Below are 23501 nucleotides of genomic sequence, written 5' to 3' on the forward strand. Positions count from 1 at the left end.
GGCCTTGGGCTTCTCAAGAGGCTGGCCAGACTAAAGGCCTCGTGAGAGGGTGAGGCGCGATCGTCCAGCCTCGGCTGGGGGACAGCCCAACCCTCAGACGGCACGGAGACAGAGGGCACTTATCACACGAGATGGCACCGACAGAGCTATGTGAACCTGCTATTAATCAGGCACTTAGATGACATCATTTATTTTGTGGCCCTCCGTGTGAACCTTCTGCCCGCTCCGGCCAGCACGGACACAGGGGCTGGGCTCGGCAAGTGTGCGCACGCCTGGTGCGTGTGGGTACCACGCAGGGCTCTGCAGATGCTTCCAGACAGGCCAGAACCCCAGAGATACTTCAGGCAGGGCAGATGGAGAGAAGGTGCCAGAACCTGAAGTCCCGGTTGTGATCCCTCAATGACACAGATGGGGCAAGAAGACAAGACGGACAAAGCAGCAGCTCCCCCCTCCCCAGCAGGCAGCTCCCCCCACCCAGGTGTGGCCGGGAGGGCGGGGCTGACCGCAGCACCCCCCCCTCACCCCCCTCGCCCACCCGCCCACCCGACGGCGACTCCCACACCCAAACAGAAACAGATGAGAACTGAACGGAAATATATTTTGAAACGCTCATATTTGTTTTTCCTCTCACGTTTTCTCTCTGTATCTCCTTCCCACAATTCCAAGACCCCTGTTGATGAAACCCTGGCATCTGCCCCCCATTTCAGAGGATAATTACTTGGGGAAGGAATTTCACAGTCAAGAGTCGCAGGAAGACTGGCGGACGACGAGGGCACCGCGAGGCCGTGCAACTTGCTGAAAGGGGAAGAAAACCCTGAACGTGCGCGCGTGCGCGGCGGCCCTTCCGCCACAGGCCGTCAGGCCGTCGGCCTGCCGCGGTTTAGTCCGGGGAGGCCTCCGCCGCCCCACGGCCCGTGCAGCCTCGACCACTAGAAGCGGAATCACAACAGGTCCCGTCCTGCCACGGCATCCAGTATACATGAGGGATAAAATTACATTTGTACAAAAATAGATTCTTTTACCTTTCCCGACGCGCTAGACAGGTTCTCTCATCTTTACTCTCTGGCTGTGGCCGCCTGTGGCAAGCGTCCCCCACACACCAGCCAAAACCGCCCAAGGCCAGGCCGGGCGCCGCTGGGCTCCTCGGCATCTGAAAATAGATGCAGCTCCTCGCCTCGCGCCAGTCGCGGCCCCGGTTCCGTGGAAGGGTCCTCAGGTGCGCGCGCACGTGAAGCGAATTTACAGGGGAAAGTCTCAATTAAAAACAAACACCGAGCATTGGTAACGGCGACTCGGCTCCTGCCAGCGGCTGGTCTGGCCAGGAGCGCTGCCTCTGTCCGGCATGTCCGTGCCCATGCCACACTGCGAGGACGGGGTCAGGCGGTGCACACCAGGGCCGTGACGGGCACGTCAGCTGATTACCCCGCACTCCAGCCCAGCCCTCCTGGGGACTCCAGGGGAGGGGCTCCGTGCCGCCTGCACTGTCACGGGGCTGCCAGCCTGGAATCCTCGGGGACTGTGGCTTGGAAGATCGCTGAGTCTCCCCAGAAGCGATGTTTTCAGGTTGATGAGGGCTGGCGGCCGCCACCAGCGCCCACCTGAGGGACGGATCCCAGGCAGGCCACACCGCTCCACCTTTGCTTCTCAGCCACAGAGGCCCCATCAGAACATGGGGGGGGGGGACAGCCAGGTCAGTCCTCAGTGGCAGCCAAGGCAAGGATGGGCACGAGGTGGCTAATGCGCTGATGTTAGTGCTATCTTTAGAAAATTAAAGATTGTCCCACCAAAATAATATTACCAAAAGAATCACCTTAATTGAGCCAGATTGGTAACACTACTGAAGTTCTGGTTAAGTAAACAAGCACCCTAGCTCCTCACCGGGTAACATGGCATGGCCCACAGCCGGTGCTGTGCACAAAAATGGTGACAATGGACAAAGGATGAGGGACAGGAAGCCCAGGGGGAGTCGGTGACGGCGAGGGGTGGTGGGCAGACCAGAGGGGCTGAGGGCCTGGCTTCAGGGGGCCTCAGTGCTCCCTAACCAGCCGGACCCTGTTCAGCAGGGCCAGGGCACACAGCTCAGCAGAAGGCACACGCTTGGTGTGGAGCAGGGGCCCTTGCTGGCGTAGCCAAAGGGAGAGTCTGGCAGGGGGAGGGGGGAACGAGGGGGACGGGACAGAGAGAACAGATGCTGGCCCTGGTACCGTGTGAAGCCACTGTGTTGAAAGGAGGAGCAGGTGGTAGGAAGATGTTTCTGGAATCCTTCACAGTCTCTAACCATCTGACTCTACCCAGGTGCCTCCGCTGACTGTAGTAGCTGGGGGGCTCTTGGAAGGCAAGGACTGGAGAAGCCCTTCCCACAGAGCCCAGGAACCAGTTCCTCCCAAGACCCACCCAAAGGGAGGCGGCAGCTCACTCCGAGCAGCTGTGGAGAGCCGAGGGCCTTCCCGGCGACAGCCTGCATCCCTCAGCCCCTCCATTCGGGCACCTGCTCCGACAAACCCGGCCCCCAGGGTCTAAGACTTTACGTGACACGTACCGGGGCCACCGTGAGGCGCACGGTGCAGAAGAGGCTGTCCAACCTGAGAGTGCCTGGTAGGGTGAGGGGCGGGGCGGGGCTGTGCAGGGCAGGTAGGGTGAGGGGCGGGGCGGGCGGGGAGGCAGGAGGGGCCCAGACCCAGCCAGAGCAGAGACATGGACCCAGTTCAGGCTCCGGGCAAATGTCATCTGCAGATACCCAAGGCCGCTCGGGACCCCCAAAGGCCAGCGAAGAGGCTCACGCAAGCCCCCACAGTGCACCAGGACACGGCACCTCTGCCCCCACCTGCATGGCTCCTTCATCCACAAGTCCCTGTAACTAACTGCCCATGGCCAGCAGCCTTCTTCCAACAGAGCCTGCAGCAGGACGGCCACGTGCTTCTCACAAGGCCACCTGAGACTGGGCTAGCCCTCGGCCCACCACACTGACGGAGGACGCACGGACGGGAGGAGGGGCCGTGGCACTGTGGTCTTATTGCCCTGGGTGGATGGGAACGTGGGGTGGCGAGAAGCTAAAACTGAGACAATGATGCAGACAGGAAACAGGCAAAGCGACCAAGCGGCCCTGGCCCCCGAAGCCTGCTCTGGCCCCCAAATGTGGCCCTTTGGGGTCCCCTGTCCTTAGCTCCAGGGACAACGTCCCAAGTTATCTTTGGAAAAGAGGCATGCCACCTCTGAACTCTGCAGTGGGAGCTCTGCAAGCCGGTCCCTGCTTGACTTCCAGGGCCGATAGCTCTGCAGTGACACACAGCCTTGTCCCTGTCTACCCCTTCCTGTCCCCAAGCAGGGGACCAGGACTCCAACAGGTGAGGATCACCCCAGACAAAGACTCGGAGAACCAGCAACAGCAGACGGAGGCCAGAACAAGCCCCTCCCAGCTCCTGCAGCTCTGGGTCCAGCTACCTGAGCCCCCCTGGGGCATGGCAGGGCACCCCAAGAGCCTGCTAGAATGGAGAAGGGCCTGGCTGGGCCTCACACTCGTTCTGGCCACCTCAGCCACTGCCCCAGGAGAGCACCACCCTGGGCCAATAACAAGCAGTAATAAAGGTTAACAAGAATGGAAACATCTCTCGAGCTGCAGTGACACACTGCACCCAAAGGTCCACACGGGCCAGGCAGGGGGGTGGGGCAGGCACAGGGCTGGAGCCGGGCAGGGCAGCTGTGTCCAGGCGGGGCACCAGACTGGGTGGCACAAGGGCCAGCTGGTGGGCCTAGGTCATCTGGTGTGGGGCCTCCAGCATTTCCATGAGGAAGGTGTCGATGGGCGTGTCCCCGATGAGCTTGAAGAAGAACAGGTGCTCCAGGCACTTGAGTCCGATGGAGCGCAGGGCTGGCAGGCGGAGCAGGAGCTTAGCGAACCTGCAGGAGAGCAGGCAGGTGAGGGGCGAGCAGGCAGGTGAGGGGCCGCAAGGAGGCCGGGTGAGGCCATCTTCTCGGCCCAGTGCCTGGAGGCCCACAGGAACCTGATGCCGAGTGAGCGGGCAGGCCCGGTCTGCAGTAGGAAGGAGGCTCCACTGGGGCAGGAGAGCTCTGGGCAGCAAGATGAGTGGAAGGGCGGGGCAAAGGCCCCCCAGGATGCGAAGTGGCGCTCGCAGACCTACTCCAGCGTGCCAGGGAGCCCCGTGGAGCCATAGGCTGGGAGCCAGCTACCCGCAAGCGTCTCTAGGATGCCCCCAGAGATGGAGGGGCCTCCAGGAAGAGGGGGGGGCGCCCTGGAGGAGGCAGGCTACACATGGACCTGAAGGATACTTAGTATATGACTGGGAAGCCACGGGCTGGGGGACCCTGCCTGAGGTGGGCTGGGGGTTCTGTGCTAGAAGCAGCCCGTCCTGTAGAGTCCCGCCTCCTGGGAGCCCTCCCTCCCCCACGCTGTGAGCTGTCTCTCACAGGAAGAGCTCTGCTGGGCTGGCAGGAAGGCAGGATGCCAGGCAGGGTGCTGCCGCCCCCCCCCCCCAGGCAGGGGGAGGGGAGGGGAAGGGACATGAGGACAGCCACTGCAGACCAGAGGACCACGTCGGGTAGACAGGGCAGCCCCTCCTGATCCCCATGTCTGTCCCAGGCCTCCCCCACAGGGCCCTGCCCGCGTCCCTCCACACAGGACCCTTGGGGGCTTGGGGCTGCATTAATTATTAACGGCCTCTTTCATTTCCAGGGGAGGAAGGCCTGTGGTGGGCTGCCTCTTAACCCCGTTTTAAAGGCCCAAATGTCCGAGGCCTGGAGGCTGGAGTGGGGCCAGAGGACGGGCTGTTTTCTGCTGAGCTGGTGAAATGGGCTGAGGCAGGAAGCCAGGAAAAACAAGCCCGCCCCGTCCTCCACAAAGTTTTACTTTAAACCAAACCAGATGAGGGCTAAGCAGCAGTGCCGACAGTTAACTGTGTGTGTGCCAGTCGGGGCAGCGCTGGGCCCCACCCTGGCCTCTCACTCCTCAGCTGTAGACCCTGAAACTAGGAGGTTGCTCTGAGGAAAGGTAAAATGGGGCTGTGAACGCAGTCCCTCCTCCTGGACACCAAGTGTGCACACAGTACCCTGAATCCCGCGTGGGTCCCAGGCCTCCCGGACAGCAGCCACCTTACTCTGCACAATGGTAAAGCACCTAATACGTGCTGCAGCCACTGGGCCTCCAACAGGCCTGTTTCAAGGTAGGGAGAGTGCGCAGCTGCACCACCAGAGCTAAGCACCTACTACGTGCCAGCGCTGGGAGGGGCTGCTGAGTGAGGTGTTGTGTTGGCCTCAGCCCCTCGCCTGGGATGTGCCAGGGTACACCTGCAGAGGGCACAACACCTGAGTGCACACAGGCCCCCGGCGTCCGGAGGCTGTGCCCAGGATGGGCATGGGGCAGGCATGGGGCAGGGGCTCTCCTCTGGTTGTCTGAAGCAAAGCGGGCTCACCTGCCCGGCTGCTCCGGGTATTTGTGTTTGCAGTAAGCCTCCAGAGATGCGTAGACCTTTTCCCTCAGAGCTTCTACCTCGGCTGGGTTCGAGAGCCCCTTGGAGTCTGCAGGGAGAGAAGCCTCCAGTCAGAGCCCCGACCCTGAGCTGTCCCTGGAACCACCCTGGGGGACTTGGGCCTGCGGGGCTGGCTCCGGTCCCACACAGGACGCAGCAGATAGGGCAGCCGTGCAGCGGGCCAGGGCCGCTGCTCAGCCCCAGTGCGAGCCGTGTGTGCAACCCACAAGCAGACTGCTCTGGACCCCAGCCTCGGCTCTGCCTCCCAAAAGCCACACCACCTCAAGCCAGCTCCTTGACCTCCAGAGACTCAGTTTCCCTGCCCATACAGTTTCAAGCATCTGTCCCCACTGCCATGGTAACCAGATGAGACTATCGAGTCAGAACTGAGGGTGCACACACTCCTCCAGAAATCCCAAGCCCATGCGGTGGGGAGAGGCCCGGAATGCCCTTTTTGGAGTCTGGGACCCCATGCACAGCTCAGGACCCTGAGGCCAAAGCTCAGTCTGCATGGAGACACTATGGCCACAGTCACCAAAACCACCAGTGTGATCACCAAGGGTGGCCTGGGCTTTCTGGAATGTGCCAGGCTCCTCTGGCTGATGCAACTTCAGCCAGTTCTTCCCCCTGCTCCGCCCTCCCCCCACGCCCCGTACAGCCCTATGCCTGGGTATGCCAACACCTACAGCCCAGCCATGAAGGGCTAGATGAGTCAGAGCCCTGGAGCATCTCAAGAGGCTTAGCCTCATGAGGCCCTCTGGCTATTCTCCACGGCCACCCCACCCCCAGCAGCCAGACATCCTCCCCCCCCCACCCCCCAGCGGGCGTCTGCTCCTGCTCAGCCCGCCCCCCCGTCCCCCCCTCGCCAGCACAGCGGGCATCTGCTCCTGCTCAGCCTGCCCCCCCCCAGACAGCACAGCGGGCGTCTGCTCCTGCTCAGCCCCACCCCGCCTGAGCAGCTCTCTAGGGCCCCCGTGCATGCTGTAGCCGTACCAGGGTTGAAGAGGACGATGGCGCGCAGGCAGCCCAGCTCCGTCTTGTCCATCTGCATGTCCCGCATTTTGGATACCAGCTCTGTCAGCACCCTACGGGAGGAGGAGGTAGGTCCAAGGCCCAAGTCAGCCCAGGCTCCCCCCAGAACCCCCACTAAACAGGACCCTGAGGGCAACTGGACGGGCCGGGCAGGCAGAGCTGTCCAGACAGGGCTGGAGAGGAAGAAGGTTTAACTGAGCACAGGTGTCCACCCATCTGGCTGGAGGTGTGGTCCTGGAGCCCAGTCACCCAGGCCAACAAGGGACCCAAGGGCAGGACCTTGGCCTCGTAGGCCTATCTGGACCCATGTATTTTTGCCTAGCTGTGGACAAAGTTCCAGCGACCTTGTTCCCATCGACCTATGGAGGAAGGCCTTTCCGTGGGCCTGGCCTCTCCGAGTGGGAGCCACGGTGGGAGGAGCCCACTCTCATTGGCCTCCACACTGCCTCCTCCCCACAGCGCAGCCTCAGCCCGCCACCCCATGGAGTCCACAGCAGGGCTGGAGCCGGAGCTGGAGGTCTCAGATCGCACCAGCCTGTCTGTCCCCAGCCCCCTGAAGTCCACCCCTGACTCCAGAATGTGAGCACTGTATCCAGGAAGCGGGAGCGGTTGGCAAGGATGGGCGACAGGGGAGGACAGGGTGTGGCCCACGGGAGTCCCGGATGGCTCCCCTCAGGAACCCAAACTTCCCCACAGGCCACAGGAAGGGGGTGGGGACAAGTGTGCGGGCTGGAGGCTGGTGAGGTTCCTGGAGATCAGCCGGGTACCCGGGGCTGAGAGAAGAGCAGCTCAGAGGCCTGGGCAGCTTCAGGACAGTGGGAACCCCAGGTGTCAGCCCTGGGCAGATCACAGGGCTGCAGAGGCAGGCAGGGGGCTGGGCACACAGCCCACTCTGTGGCCCCATTCTCTCTGCAGGTGGGGACCAGTTGGGACCTCTCCAATAGCCCCTCAAAGGACCTCAGGGATTAAGAATACAAGCTGGAAGCCTCCAGCACTGTCACACCAGCAGGACACATGGCTGAAATAACATTTCTCATAGGCAGGTCCCGGGAGGGACACCTGAGTGGACCATACACACTGCCTGCCTCAGCCCTGAGGCTGGGCTCCTGCATGTGAACTTGTTGAAGGCTCTGAGAAGTCCTGCAGCACAGCCTGGTGTGTGTGTGTGTGTGTGTGCTGGCCAGGTCCCTGGACTGCAGGTGTGCACCATGTGAACTGGCCACAAGGCAGCGGGGGCATGCACATGTCCTCCCGTGGGTGTGATGGAGGCTCTGTTCACCCACCACTTTCAGGCTGTCTCCCTCAGGGGCTTCTCCCGGACCACTCTGCTTGCTTCTCTGGCCTGCTCCTTCCCATTCCCAACACATCCTTTATGCCCTTCCCAGCCCCTGCTCCCAATGGCTAACGCTGGCATACAAGTCCCAAGAGTGCTCTGGTTGCCTGGGCCCTTGGCTTGCACAAGAGCTGTCTACAGGCAGGGGTGGGAAGCTACTGCTCGTCACCTAATAGAGTATAACCAAGCCTGGCATTCCCGGAGCGTGACGTGCAGAGCCAAAGGCCCTCCGCTGTGGGCTGCGGCTCTGAGCGCATCTGAGGAGCGGCACGCAGAGAAGCACACATCTGTGTCCAGCGTGGTCCCAGAGCAGCAGACTGACGCGCCTGCCACTCAGTGCCCGTCAGGGCGGAGGCCCACCTGGGCTGTGACAGCATCACAGACACAGTGCTGCAGACCGCCACATGCCAAACACCGTCGGCATTTACCAAACCAAAGTCCACAGTGTCATCTGCCTCTGTGCTAAAAAGAAGTGCAGCTGTGAACTCCCAGACAGAGTACTCGGGATTTGAAAGGAAAGATCTGGACAGGAACCAAGAAAACACCACCGGCGTGAGGCTGAGCCAGAGGGGTGTCGGTCTCCCCTTGCCCACCGTGCCTCACGCCCTTAGGAAACCCACGCCAGCAGAACAGGGAGGTGGGCAGCTGCCCCCCTACCCCCCGCGCCCACCCACCTGTCAAAGATGGCGCCCACCCCTGCGCTGTGGGCGCTGTTGCGGTGCACGTGCAACCCGGTGGCCAGGAGGATCCCGTCCTTCACAGTTATGGACCGGTGCGAGAAGGAGGCAATGAGCAGCTCGTTCCAGCCTGGAGGAGGAGGCACACAGTCGGTCACCCCGCCCGCCCCGCCCCTCCTTTCCTCCAGCAACAGCAGTGTGTCACACACCCACCTCTTTCTGCACCCCAGCCAGAGTTCCCGCAGCAAGCTCCACCCCAAAAAGCATTCCACCAATCAAGAGGCTCCTGCCTGTCATCCTCCCTACTCAGGAAGGAGGCTAAGATCTGAGGAGCTCAAAGCCAGCCCAAGTGGAAAAAGTCCGTGAGCCTCCTATCTCCAATTAACCACCAAAAAAAGCCAGAGGCAGAGCTGTGACTCAGGTGGTAAAGCACCAGTCTTAGGTAAAAAAGCCAAGCGAGAAGAGACCTTGGTTTCAGCCCTAGTACAGACACTAAGAAAAATAAAACAGGAAAGAAAGACAAGGCAAGCAAGGGGCTCCTAAGACCTAAGGCTGGGAAATGCTTCTTCCTCCCACAGTGAGCACCGACACAGCGCAGGCGCTGAGAAGCCCTACCCTGAGCCCTTCCTGCAGCAAAGCCAGGTGCCCACGGAGCTCGTCTGCACATGGCGGCACTTGTGCCACAGAGACAGAGTGTGCCAGGCCGAACCTGAGAAAGCTCAGAGACCAAGGTGTGCCATCTGGAGTGCCACCAAAGTGCAAAGAGCCACATATTCACCAGGACAGGACGTCTTAGCACCAGAGGCCCGAGCGGACATTCTCGGGGGACTTTTCCGGTTTTGTTGTTTTGTGGGATTGCTTTTGTTGTTGTCTGAGACCAGGACTTGAACCCATTATCTGACACTCTTGCTCACTGGCTAGAGCTCTACCACCTATACCACGTCCCCAACCACTGGATATCCTCCTAATATCAAGTCTAGTCCAGACGGACGGCAGGCATCCGAGGGCTACGAAGGGGTCTGAGACTTCAGAAAAGGACTCCGCACAAGTGTTTCAACGGCTCTTGGCGACTGGATGACCTGAAGCCATCTCCCATGCCTACAATCCTGGTTTCCACGGCTGGCTCTTCCTGGCGCCCCACAGCTCTCTCGTACCTGAATCGAGCCCTAGTCCTCACTGTCATCTCCCATGGCAAGTGTGGGCCTGTCCGGAACAGGTGGGAGGTGCGGGGTGTGGGTGACCAGCACTGGCTCAGTCCCACGCGTCAGTGCTCACTCCTGGTCTATGACCGTCCAGACTGGGCCCGAGGCCTGTGCCCAGACCTGCACGATCCACTCTAAAGCATGGCTCCAGGGACCCTCGGCAGAAGCCAGGCTGCCCCTTCAGCTGTGCAGACATGCCCTGTGTTACTTGGGCCACTGGAATGCCAGCACGAGCCGCAGACGCAGGCAGAGGCCCTGGTTGGCTGCCTTCACCGTCAGGGGAGGTGAGCTGTGGGCATCGTGGGAGTCTGCATGGATGGAGGAGCTGCATGGGCCAGTTCTGGGAACGGATGCTGGTCTGGCACCTCACCGGTCTACTCATCCCTGTTCCCAGGTGGTGGCAGGTAGCCCATTTAAGGGAGGAATAAGAAGCTGGGGTTCCAGCTGGGTGCGGTGGCTCATACCTGTAATCCCAGCTACTCAGGAGGATGAGATCTCAGGATCATGGTTCAAAGCCAGCCTGAGCAGCAAAGTCCATGAGACTCTTATCTCCAATAAACCACCAGAAAACCAGAAGTAGTGCTGTGGCTCAAGTGGTAGAACGCTTGCCTTGAGCTAAAGAGCTGAAGGACAGTGCCCAGATCCAGAGTTCAAGCCCCACGACCAACACACACACACAGACACACACACGCGCGTGCGCGCGCGCGCGTGCGCACACACACACACACACTATACTGGGTCCCATAGTTTCGTGAGGCTGGGAAACATGTGAAGACCAGAGGAAGAACTCCAGGGCTGCTACCTGAAGGGCTTGTGGTAGAGGCAGGCCCAGGCTGGGCCCCTCTGTCCAAGGGGACAGAAGCAACAAAGCCAAAGCAGCAGGGGTAGGCCAATGGGCCACACTGGGCTGTCTACTGGTGACCTGGGCCTGGCTGGAGTGGCAAATGAGGCCTCACAGCTCAGCAGCACACGATGATGACAGGAGACAGAGGCTTCAGGTTAAGACATGGGAGCCAGAAAGCCATGAGTGGCCCTGGCACTGCCCCAGTTTATCTGTCTGGGGAATAGAAGGCCCACAGTGCTCCAGTCTTCTGGGGAACAAGCCAGAGCATTTAAGTCTTATCTTGGAGGGTCCCTGGACAACTTCAGCAGGCTCTCACTCAAGGAAGGGGCCCTTCTCCCCACCCAGAAGTATGAGACCCACCCCAGACAGCCTGAAATCTCTGCCTATTCACAGGGGATGGGGCTGCCAGATACCGCTCAGCAGCACAGCCCCAGGTGGGCGTTCCCCAGGGCACCAGAGGCCCGGCCTGCAGCTGGGCTGACTGTGGCTCTCAGGGTGGCGGAACTACTGCAGCGGATGTGAGAGAGGACAGCGGCCTCAGCCAGCACCCTGGCCAGGCCTTGGCACAGCACCAACATCTGGACTCAGACCCCCTGAGCCGAGCCCTAAAGCAAGGGCCGAGCTGGACAGACATGCCCCTGATGGGCAAAACATCCCCAGATCCCGCAAGAGGTCCCTGACCACCAAAACCCAAGCAGAGGCAGGCATGGCAGGACCTACGATGGGTGACCCCGGCTCACGTGAATGGCCCGATCCCATCACAAAGCAAGGAGGGTCGGACCTGTGTGATCCTGGCCCCGACCAAGCACCTTCCAGAACATTCCATGCTACACTGAAAGCTATCTTTGGCTATTTTTCTACATTTTTTATCAGGGACCTGTCTTGGATTAGCCAAGGCCCTGGAGGCATGGGGACCTCAAGTAAAACAAGCAACTGAAGCAGTTGGAGGTTCAAGCCCCAAGACTGTGTCGGCTACAGGGCCTGTGCCCAATGTGCCCATTCCACAGGAAGGAGCTGGCCTTGGCTAGCTCGTGGCCTGTCAGTCAGGACACAGCAACGCGCCGGGGTTCCCTCTACAGACCGGCTGGCTCAGGGAGGCTCACCCCGACCCCCAAAGGCAATGTTCCTACCCACGGTCTCCCACCCCAAGCCTGTGCTGAGTGCAGGGAGCACACAGGCCCCCACGGGCAGCTCTGCTCCTGTCTGCAGCCCAGAGTCCTCACACCACTTTCCCGACAGCCCACGGCAGCCCCAGGTCCCGGCTGCTCACCTGCCCGCAGCAGGATGACCTGGTCGTCCAGAGGAAGCTCGGAGAAGTGCGGGACCCTCTTGGCCCACTCCACAAGGGTGAAGAGCTGCTTGTCTGCGGCTTGGCAGATGTTGGTGACAGGGTCGTTGGGCTGTGGAAGAGGAAGGGCACACTGATCAGGACCACACTACCAACGTACTGACAAGAAATGGCCCCAGACCAGGCCCCATCCTATGTGTGTACCCATGTGGAGATCCCCAGAGGCCCGTGCCCCAACCTCTGAGGGGCCCAGGGACTCGGCAGGCAGGATGGCTGGCAGATCCTGGGGATGGGAAACGATTTTGCATCTTTGGGGCCGGTATCATCGAGAGAGTTCTGTAGAAGGTGTGGGCTCAGGGTCAGAGGGGCGTGGCGGCAGAAGCAGAGGCCAGAGGGGAGGAGATGCTGCTGGCTTGAAGATGGATGGAGCAGGGACTTCAGGCGGAGGAACATGGCCTCCAGGCACTGAGGAAGACAGAAAACGGTCCTCCCCAGAGCTGTAGGCAGAGCTGGCCTTCACAAGGACCTGAGACCAACTCATGCTGTCTCACCTCAAGATCATGGAATCTGTGTGGATGAAGCCAGCGAGCCTGTGAGGTTTCGCTCCAGCTCACACAGACCGCAGGACCCCTTCGCTGTCCAGCTCTGGGGGGCGGGGCCAAGGGACAGACATGCGGGAGACCACGCAGCAGGCAGGCTGGGAGCCAGGGCAGAGCCAGCCCCTCAACGCTTCCCGTCACGTTGAGACGGCTTCCCCGGGGACAGCATAGGGCAGGAAAGTGGTGAAATGCCAGGCCCCATGCAGAGGTAGGAAGCCTTCCAAAAAATTCAGCCACTCTCATGGAGGAGAAAACAAGTCAGGCTTCTCAGCAGGGTGGGGGGGGGTAGCGGAGGGGTTCCCAACTCCTGGGGCTGCTGGCATGGCCCAGGGCCCAGCGCCATGAGGCATCAGGGCGTGGGGACCCCTCATGTGCTCTGGGAACAGCAGTGGCGAGGGAAGCAGAGCAGAAGGAAGAGAACTCCCACCAAAGGACTCCAAGACAGAAACCACCTGCCAGGCAACAACACGCAGTCTAAACACTAGCCCTGTGTGAAGGGCCAGCAAAGGGCTCAAGTAGAAAACTCGATGGAGGCATAGAATTCCATTGTGTATATACACCACATTTTCTTGATCCATTCATCTGCTGAGGGGCATCTGGGTTGGTTCCATATTGTCGCTATGGTAAATAATGCTGCTATAAACATAGTTGAGCTGGTAGCTTTAGTGTGGTCTTGTTTGTGATCATTTGGGTAAATGCCCAAAAGTGGGATTGCTGGGTCATAGGGGAGCTCTATATGGAGTCTTCTGAGGAACCTCCATACTACTTTCCAAAGTGGTTAACAAGTTTACACTCCTACCAACAATGCAGTAAGACTCCCTTCTGTCCACATCCCCTCCAGCATCTGTTATTGTTAGAGTTCTTGATTATAGCTGTTCTAACTGGGGTGAGGTGGTATCTCAATGTTGTTTTGATTTGCATTTCTTTTATTGCTAGAGAGGTTGAGCATTTCTTCATGTGTCTATTGGCCATCCTTCTTTCCTCTTCAGAGAAGTTTCTCTTTAAGTCTTTTTTTTTTTTTTTTTGCCAGTTATGGGGCTTGAACTCAGGGCCTGCGCGCTGTCTCTCAGCTCTTCAGCTCAAGGCGAGCGCTCTACCACTAGAGCCACAGCGCCACTTCCAGCTTTTTCTGCTTATGTGGTGCTGAGGAATCGAACCCAGGGCCTCATGCATGCAAGGCAAGCACTCTACCACTGAGCCACCTTCCCAGCCCTCTCTTTAAGTCTTTAGCCCACTTATTTATTGGGCCCATTTGTTAGAAAATGGAAAGACTTGGAAAAAATTGTATTAAGTGAAGTAAAGCAAGCACAAAGAAACATAGGTCCCATGGTTTCCCTTATTTGCAATAACTAGTATATGTCTGAGACAAGCAGAAAAGGTCAGATGAGTTGATGTTAGGTGAAATGAACCCCAAGGTAAGTATTTAAATGTTTTTTTTTCTTTCTTGCGAGTGTTTCTAATATATTTATAAGATGATTTCTTTGTTGTTTTGTATGTCCCTCCCCCACGGTATAACCCGTTTTCACTGTATTTAATGTTGGTGTAGTTTGTGGAGGGGAAGGGAAAAAACAAATCGTTTAAATAGGGATACAGGTGGACCCATTGCAACAATGAGATGTATAAGTCATTATGTCGAAAAACGAACTTTACAACTTTGTGGGGGGCGGGGAGGGGGGAGGGATGGGAAGGGATAACAAAGGAGGAGGCAACAATGCTTGATAAGAAATGTACTCATTACCTTGCCCATGTAATTATAACCCTCTGTATGGTATTTTCACAATAAAAAGAAAGCTCGAGGACAAACGGGACCCCCAGCCTCCCGGCTGGCGGGAAGAACAGGGGAGCCTGGAGCCTGAGGGAGCCAAGTCACGAGGTTGGGCAGGCAAGTGAAGGCCTTCAGCTGAAAGCCCCTTGATGCCTCTTTAGCTCCTCTCTCCACCCTCACCCCTCCTCATAGCCCAGCCCTGTCCAGGCTGGCCACGCCCCTCCACACCTCCTGACAGAGCAGCCTCAGCCCTGCCCAGGCTGGCCACGCCCAGGGCTGCCCCATCCCTCTGGTCCGGTGGCTCAATCAGCATCCTCCTGGCCTGTCCACCTGTCTCAGAGAAGCCCTGAAAGGCAAGAGCCCAGGGGGGCCCAGAACAGCCATGGGGACTGAGGGACGAGGGGAAATCCAGCTGTGCTTGGTACTTAATCAACAGACATGGTCCTCTCTGGTCACCAACTGGCTATACCTTGTAAGCTCTTGTGGGGCCTGGCCTGTCACCAGGAATGGGAAGGGCCCTGAAGAGCCTGGGCCGGCTGCGGCTTCTGCAGGCGTAAGCCTCTGGGCTGTCCATCCATGACAGACAGTGTTGGGGAAGAAGTGACCACAGCAGGTGTGAGGCTCAGGCTTGGTCCCAGCAGACCAGGCCTGGAGGGGTCTCCGGGAGGGGAAGGGCGGTGCGGGCTTCTGCTTCAGGCAAGGGTTTTCACCCTCTGAGCTCATCTAACAGCAGGCATCTAATGAGCTGCCAGCGGGGCAAGGAGGAGTGTCAACAGGACCACCCAGGCTGGGCCCAGGCCCTGGACCTCAGCCGTCTACCGAGCCCCGAGCCCAGAGCCAGGCCCAGCCTTGGTAGGGCTTCAGGAAGGCACGCGAGGTTGACACAAGGCTGTCATTCAGTGGCAAGTCGGGCACTGCCAAAGCAGGAGCACACGTCCCTGGGGGGCCCAGCTTCTTCCCCAGGGCACGGTGCCCTTGCCCTAGACGAGGCTCTGAAGACCTGAGCTTTCCGGGAATATTGGCAAAACAGAATAACAGAAGACTGTCCCACATAATGGTTTCTGCTCCATCTGGAACCTTCCACCTGCCCACTCTGCCTTCCCCTCCAGGGCTTCGAGGTGGCAGGGTTTGCGGGGTGCCCTGTGGGGAGTTATCCTCCCAGAGCCGAGAGCCATTCCCTGGAGGAAGAGGCTGCCTGAACCCCATGCACGAGCACAGCCAGGGTTCTGGGGCCCTGGTGTCCCACCACAGGAAAGGAGACAGCTGCTATCCAGAGCTGTGAAAAGGGGCACTACCCACAGGCACTACCCCATAGCCTCATGGGAAGAACCAGCCCAGCTAGCGATCACAAAGGAAGGAAACCAACAGGGCTTTGAGCCCACAGAGCTGTAGCCAGGAGGGCCAGTGCAGTCTGGTCAGATCCCCCAGCCGAGCAGAGGCGGCCCAGCCACACCAGGACGCCGGGGCATGGGCCTCTCAGGGAGGAGAGGGAGGAAAGCGGAGACACTGCGGCAGGAGCGGCACTCACACCTACCAAGGCCGGCACTCACCGAGCTGGGGTTCAGCCCCATATTTGCCTCCACATAGGTCTCGGTCTTGGGCTCAACGGCCAGCTCAGCTTCTAGAATCTTCTCCACGGGCATGTCTTCATTGGCGCTGCTTGTGGACTCCACCTCGTTCTCATTCCGGTCCTTGCCCCGCTGCCGCTCCTCCTGCACAGCTGCACACAGGAGGCGCTGTCACCCGCAGCCCGGCCAGCCCGGCCACAGCCCCCGTGTCCCCACCAGGCCGGGAGGAGGGAGACACACCCAGAGCCCCCCTCCACGGCGGGCCCCTTGTGTTCTGTGTGCAGGGCCAGGGCAGACGGCCTTTCTCCAAGTTCAGTTGACAGGGGTCACGGGGTGCCCACCAGGCTGCCTGTGTTAGGGAAACCCGGGGAGGCTTCCTAAAAGACGTGATGAGACTGAAACAGAAATAGCTGAGGACTGCGGATTCAGGGAAAGGAAAGGACATGTGCCTGAGCAGAGCAACTTACAGCCAGGAACCAGACAGTCACGCTGGCCACAAGCCAGGGCAAGGGCACAGAGGCTCAGAGTCACACTTGGGTGCATGCACCAGCTTGCACCCTGTCCCTGCACCCCCCAGGCTGGGCTGTGACCAAAGCAGAGAAGGGACCACCGCCACCCCCAGCCACCGGCAGGCCCCGTGGCACTCCACGTCTCCTCTCTGATGCTGTGGACTCTGCGCACTACTCAGAGGCACCAACACCAAAAAGCCTGCCAACCTGCCTGTGAACAGTCCAGTTCTAGGGCCTGAGACCGCCGTGCGGCAAACCACAGCCACACCACAGCTGCCCAGTCCACAGCCCGGGGGTGCATCCTGCCAGGCAGACTCTGATGGGCTGACTCCAGCCCAGCTATGGTCAGCCCCGATGTGGACACCTCTGTGGAGCACCTCAGATGGCCGCTGCCACCCTCCAGAGGATGCCTGCCAGCCCGGGCAGAAGCAGTACCGCCTCTCACAACCCAGGCAGTACCGGAGGCCACCCTCTCCTAGCTGGCCCACCGGAACAGCTAGCACTGGTGTGTCAGGGCAGGCTGGAGTCCACACACATTCCTCCCGAGCTGTACCGTCCTGCAGCCCTGCCCGTGCACACCATGACCGCGAGCTGAGGCTCCACTGCGTGTTCTCTGGCCTTGTCCCACTGCCTTTCCCCACTGCCCCCCACGGCCTTGCCCTGCACGGTCCTCCAATGCCACCCCCACTGGCCGCTGTCACGGCCTCCCTGGCAGAGAGGGGATCCGAGGCTTGGGCGGGGCCTTGTCGTAGCAGGCGAATGACAGAGACAGGAGAGCAACAGAACGGAGCCACCTGGGTCTGGCCCAGCTCGACACCCCGTCCCCAGCGAAGGCTCCTCCTGCCACTCCCTGCAAGCCCCGACCCTTCCCCATCAGTCGTGGACAAGGACAGCACACGCCAAGTCCTCCTCCACAGCTCCCGCCACCCGGGCTGGGAGTAGTAACAGGCTCCCTCCTCCCCAGCCTGGCCTTCCTAAGGGTATGTTTTTTGTTTTGTCAGTCGTGGGGCTTAACTCTGGGCCTGGGCGCTGTCTCTGAGATCTTCGGCTCAAAATAAGTGCTCTACCACTTGAGCCACAGCACCACTTCTGGTTTTCTGGTGGCTCACTGGTTAAGAGTCTCACGGACTTTCCTGCCCAGAGTGGCTTTGAACGGTAATCCTCAGATCTCAGCCTCCTGAGTAGCCAGGATGACAGGCGTGAGCCCTGCTGCCATTCCTGAGGGTTTGATGGTGAGCAGCTGCAGGCAGTGCTCATCCAGACCCACACGGGTCCCCGTGGCACCAACAGCAGCCCTGAGTGGCTGGACCCCTTCCCGCCTCCTCCCTGCCACGTGGGGCTGCCCACTCAGGCCCCCAGCCCCTGGCTTTCCCAGGGGAGGGGCACACTGAAATACGAGGGGCAGCAGGCGGGATGCGGGCAAGAGGTGAGGCCAGGGCGAGAAGCGGTGGCAGCATCCCTGCCATGCAGGGTGGGTGGCAGCCTCTCCTGGGAGCAGCCTGCCTGCCTGCCTGCCTTCCTTCCTTGTTTTTTTTTTTAAACATGGGGTTTTTTTTTTTAGACATGGGGCTTGAACTCAGCCTGGGCAATGTCCCTGCGCTCTTCAGCTCAAAGCGAGCCCTCTACCACTTGAGCCATAGCACCACTTCCAGTTTTCTAATGGTTTATAGGAGATAAGAGTCTCAAGGTCTTTCCTGCCCAGGCTGGCTTTGAACCATGATCCTCAGATCTCAGCCTCCTGTGTAGCTAGGATTACAGGTGTGAGCCACTGACACCCGGCTTCAGCCTTCATTCTTAACCATCCTTCCCGCTTCTAGCCTCAGGAGGCCAGGCACATGGTACTGTCCCCCAGGCCCTCCAACACAGCTGGAGTTCAGTCCAGGGTGGTAAGGTGGCCTCTCTAGGCCTTGGGCTCCCCTGCCTCCCTCCTGAGCCCACAAAAGGGCATCCCATGCTGGGGCTGTGATCCTCAAGACTTGGCTCCCTGCTGGTGCAAGGGGCTTCCCACCCCCACGAGCCCTGACAGGAGGCCAGGCCAGCGCCTCCAGAGCACACCAGCTGGCCGAGCAATGTGGCGGAGGCCTGCAGCCAGCATTCTGCTAGCCTGATTCTTCCAGAAAAACTGACAGCAGGTGGAAGCTGGGGGTGTGGAGGGGCCGAGGCTGCAGGCAGATGGCGCCAAGCTCACAGGGGCTGTGGAGGTTGCCAGGCTCTAGCCCTGGCCAGCTGGGCTGCCACGGCTCAGCGAGCGGGGGGCACGCATCTTGGGTGGAGACGCCTCTAGCTGCAGCAAACGAGGTGGGCATGGTGAGCCGGGCCCTCGGTGCTAGGCAGCTCCATCACACGAGGCAGCCAGACTGCAGCCAGAGTCCGGCGGGCCATGTCCGAGGAGGACGCCAGGCAGAATGCCGAAACCCAGGGCCAGAACCCTGCTGATGAGCACAGGCAGACTCAACACGCCTGGGGGGGGGGGGGGGACTGAGGTTCAGAGAGCAAAGGAACGTGACTGAGCTTGCACAAAAATGAAAAGCTTAAAGCACTAGGCTGACTGCCCAGGCCCCCCCCCCCAAGGCAGTCCTTCTAACAGCTGTGTGTCCCCAGGCAGCACCCTCAACCTCTCTGAGCCTTAACTTCTTCATCAGTGGAAGGCCAAGGGTGATATCTGCTTCAAGATGTCCCTAGAGGGAACAGCTGCACAGGACCCGCGGTCCCTGCCTAACTAGCCCAGCCCCAGAGATTTTCTCCCACTTAGAGATAGTCCAGGCTCAGGAGCTGGGAGGAAGCAAGCCCTAAGCTCGAGCCTCCGGACTGCCAGCCTCCCCGGTGTCTGGAGCTGAGCTGGCGAGGGGGCCCTCGACACCTGCCTCCTCTGCGGGGGCAGCGGAGAATTAATTAGCAAATGTTTTGTGAAGCACTTTGAAGCCGTGAAGGCCCCAGCCGCTCGGAGCGGCATCATTATAAATATTATCGTTTTATTTATAGACGGCGGAGGGGCAGGAGAGGGCCCGCGGATTTATGTTTTGCCAGCTCAATCACCTTTTAGACGCAGTCATGTTTGACTTATGTTCCACTGGCGCCAGGAAGCCTCAGGCGGGAGGCGTCTGTAAATACAGGGCCTCGTTATCCTTCCAGGCCGGGAGCGAGGTGGAGGAGGTGGAGGAGGCCGTGGCGGAGGAGGCCAGGAGTCTGAGACACTGCCTGACCTGCAGTCTAGGCTTTCCGGGCCCCGGGGGAGGATCCAGGATGCTAAGCAGCCCCACCAGACTCCTTCCCAACATGGCACTGGGGTAGGGAGGCCACTGAGACCCTTCGTCAAGAGTGGGGCGCAGGCAGGACCGAGGGTGTCACGGTAGCAGGGCCAGCAGCGATGTCCACACGCACAGGGGCACCCGCACCCTGAGACCTCTGCTCTGGGCTCTGCCAGTGGGGTCGTCCATATCTGGTATACCTGTGCGTGCACACGCACACGCGCATGCACACACACACACACACACACACACACACACGACACAGCCAGGAAAGGCACTGAGGGAAGAAGCCCAGAAAAGAGGGTATACTAGGTGCCCCCTTCAGCCCTCCCAGGCCCACACGCAGGCCCCACACAGCCCTGCCACTGCCTACCCAGACTACAGGCCCAGGCCCCACCTGGCGAGGGGCCAGGGCCTCGCTGGGGCACTACCCACCCCCCCCCCCGCCGGGGAATGCTGCTGAACGAGCCCTGGCTGCCTGCAGGTACAGGCCCTGCCACACAGATGCTATCGGCTGCAGCTTCCCTCATCAGCCAGCAGGGTGGGGGCCCCTCCCAGGGCAGGGCTCCTGCTGTGGTCAGCCGACCCAAGCTCCACCCTCTTGGCACTTGTGCAGCACTTTGAGACCAACGCAGGAGCTACGAAAGCAAGGGTGGTGGCACCGACACCAGCCGCCTGCTACCCACAGCAAGGCGGCACTGGCAGGGCCACAGGCCTGACACTCAGCAAGGCTGAAGGTCTGGTTCAAGGCAGGGCCACAGGCCTGGTACTCAGTAGGACTAGAACCAGCACTCCCTGGACCAAATCCCTGGCCTGGATGGGCAGCCTGGCCCCATAACTTCTCCAGACTTCCTGACTGCCATGCAGCCAAGACCCCGCCCAGTGCTCCAGCAGCCTTCCGTGTAGTGGCTGGCCTGAGAACAGAGGGGAGGGGCTGGGTTTCAGGGGCAGGCCCAGGCCCCCAGACCCCACCCACCTGTCCTGCTGCCCTGGGGTTGTCCAGCCCGTGAGTGAGGGTACTGCTCGCTGCAGGCCTTGGGGAGTGTGGCAGGCTTGCGGCCAGGCACTAGTGGCAGGGCCCACTGGGCCCAGGGACCCCTCTTGCTCCACTGTCCATGGGGCTGAGTTTTGTGTTTGTGCTGCGTAGGAGGGCTTTTATTGCATGTTCACGGCTCATAAATCCAGCTGCAGACAAAGGGGATGGGTGCTTGGACGGGCTCAGGTGTTTATCTAACAGTCCATAAATCAGGTCTGGAGGGCTGCATGCTGCCAGGAGATGGGTCCACACAGCAATGCCGGGTGGACCAGGCACACAGGTACAGCCAGGCCTCCTCCTGTCCGCCCCCCGCCCCCCGACGCTGTTCTCTATCTATGAAATGTGGCAGGGCACTGGCATGGCAGGGTAAGCAGTGTGCCCAGGACTAGATGGGGGAGGGGCAGTGGCCCTGCAGAGCAAGTACGAAGACGGTCACTGGTGAGCATGGGGGTGGGGCCTCGGCAATCCCAGCGAGCCTGGGCCCCCAGCCCTGAGCTCACCCCCCTCCACTGCGATGAAGGAGGGCACCGTCCACGCCTCAGCCACCACTGGCAGTCGTGGGGTACTTGGAGATGAGTGGGCCTCAGGGAACTGCAGCCTCAGCCTCCTACCACAGCCGTGCCCGCCGCCCAAACTGCCTCAAAGGCCAGTGCCCCAGCTCTGGCTGGAGCCAGGGCCGCCTGGCTCTCTGATGGTCACTCTCGAACACAGGAGCCCATGCCCCCGTGCTTGGCCCCAAACCAGCACCAACAGTGAGCTCTGACGGAGGGCAGGCTCAGGGCTGAAGCCAAGCTCTTTAGACACTCACTGGCCATGGCCCCCAGTCCTCCCTAGCCCGAGTTCCTGTCCTGTAGGAACTCAGCCCTGGGGACGTGTGAACCTGGACGGTTGGGAGGCATGCTCTCCCTGCTGGGTCACTCCTTCCATCTGCCCTTTTGATGCCAGAGGCCAGGTGCCAGCCTTGCACTTGACCTCAGACAAGACCCTATCCCGCTGAACCTCAGTTCCCTCACCTGCACTGCCTAAACCAATACTAAGTGCTCAACAAAACACAGACCTGGCCAGAAAGGCCTGGCTGGCAGCACCTGCACATAGCATTCGCTCCACTGGCTCAGCTCAGAGTCGCTGGAGACCAAGAACTCTGCACCCCCAGCCACTCTGCAGACAACACCGTCACCGCCTAGATGGCCCCACAGGAGCTCTGCCACCAGGGAGCTCAGGCCTGCCACCGGGAGCCTGCTGAGGTTGAAGTCTGGGTTTCTCAAGCAGAATGGAGGCGGCTGAGAACATACAAAAAGAGAATGAAATGAACGTGAAGGGAGCTCAAGCAGCTGGCCTGCATTCAAGCTGGCCCTCAAGGGGCAGCGGTGGCTGGAGGCCCAGCAGGGGTGGGTGGGAAGGTGGCAGGACACACTGGCCACACATGTAGCCGTGACAGAGGATGCACGGGGGAAGATTCCTACAGCACGAGAATACAGTTGAAATCCTGTCAGGCTAAACCTCACTCGGCCCACAGCCGAACGCACGCACACTGAATGCAGAGCCATCATGCGCTGGCAAGGTGGAGTGTGCAGACGGGACCCTGATCCACCTGGACAGCCTGACCAGGTCAGTGACAACATGAGTGCTGGGCACTCTGAATAAAGCAGCCTCGGCCATCCTGGAGCTGCTGCCAGCAGCGGCCCACCATTGCCTCAGAAGGCAACAGAGCCCAGGAGCATCTGCTCGGGAGCCGCCCCCCCATGTTCTCTGAAGGGCCCCTTCACCACTCCAGCAACAATGAGCCATCTTGCAAAGGCCTCCTTGGCCATCCTGCCTGGCAGCCGGGCAGCCAGAGAAGCCCACAACACACCCTCTTTCCCCTTCTCACCACTCAGTGCCCTCTCCTTCCCTGCTCCCTCCTCCCGGGGCCACCGTGTCTCAGAAGAGGGCGGTGTCACACCATGCTCAGCCTGCTGGCGCTCAGTGACAACGTAAGGGGCCCTTCCAGCCTGGCCTTCCTTGTACCTCTGGCCAGGATGCTTGTCCACTATTGGCCACAACCCACAACCTAGGCCCTGGACTTGCCACTCCCAGGCCGAGGGCTAACGCCTCACCTCCTGACGGCAAGGAAAGAAGCTGCAGGTGCCTGGGGATCAGGGTCTTGTCTCCTTTGTAAAGAGGACTAAACGAGCCAGGTGCTGGTGGCTCATGCCTGTCATCCTTGTTACTCAGGAGGCTGAGATCTGAGGATCGTGGTTCAAAGCCAGCCCAGGCAGGAAAGTCCGTGAGACTCTTATCTCCAATAAACCACTCAGAAAACTGGAAGTGGTGCTGTGGCTCAAGTGGTAGAACGCTCGCCTTGAACTGAAGAGCTGAGGGACAGCACCCAGGTCCAGAGTTCAAGCCCCATGACTGACTCCCCCCCCAAAAAAAAGAGGTCTAACATACGGCGGGTGCATGGTAGAGATTCAATTGGGAGGGAGAGGGAAGGGCTGGCCCTTCACACAGGCAAGCTCTGGGGACGGCCCGTGTGTGGGCACAGGCCTGGGGACCCCGCGGAGGAGCTGCCTGGAGGGAGGGAGTACTGCCAGGGAGGCGGATAAACGGGACCCAAGCCCACCGCAGTACTCGGGATGCTGCGCGTCTGCCCAGCAGCGCGTGCTGGCCAGCGCCCTCCCCGGCAGGCGGCAGGCAGGTCTACCTTCCCGCTTCATGCCCATGGCCAGGCACTTCTGGTAGCGGCAGTACTGGCACCGGTTCCGCTGGCGCTTGTCGATCAGGCAGTCCTTGTTGTCCCGGCAGGTGTAGGTCAGGTCCTTGCGCACGGTCCTCTTGAAGAACCCTTTGCAGCCCTCGCAGCTGTAGACCCCGTAGTGCTTGCCTGGGGGTGCGGGAGGGGGGAGGGAGTCAGTGTGCGATCCGAGGGGGTGGGTGG

General features: G+C 60.3%; 1 protein-coding gene across 3 annotated transcripts in view; it reads right to left on the reverse strand.

The window, feature by feature from the left end:
* Positions 1-3586: 3586 nt before the first annotated feature.
* The window catches only part of Rxra (retinoid X receptor, alpha), an 82792-nt gene continuing 62877 nt past the window's right edge, over positions 3587-23501 (reverse strand). For 2 of the 3 annotated variants that reach the window (XM_013029444.1, XM_013029442.1), the window contains exons 4-10: positions 23268-23447; positions 15774-15943; positions 11842-11971; positions 8523-8655; positions 6477-6568; positions 5427-5532; positions 3607-3897 (exon numbers count right to left, since the gene is read on the reverse strand). In XM_013029444.1, the coding sequence (XP_012884898.1) occupies positions 3750-3897; positions 5427-5532; positions 6477-6568; positions 8523-8655; positions 11842-11971; positions 15774-15943; positions 23268-23447 (959 nt within the window). In that variant the 3' untranslated portion in view covers positions 3607-3749. Of the gene's footprint in view, positions 3898-5426; positions 5533-6476; positions 6569-8522; positions 8656-11841; positions 11972-15773; positions 15944-23267; positions 23448-23501 lie in introns of all 3 variants that reach the window. The other variant, XM_013029445.1, reaches the window with a different exon arrangement.

The sequence above is a fragment of the Dipodomys ordii genome, unplaced genomic scaffold (assembly GCF_000151885.1).
Source record: "Dipodomys ordii isolate 6190 unplaced genomic scaffold, Dord_2.0 Scaffold118, whole genome shotgun sequence".
NCBI lineage: Eukaryota > Metazoa > Chordata > Mammalia > Rodentia > Heteromyidae > Dipodomys > Dipodomys ordii.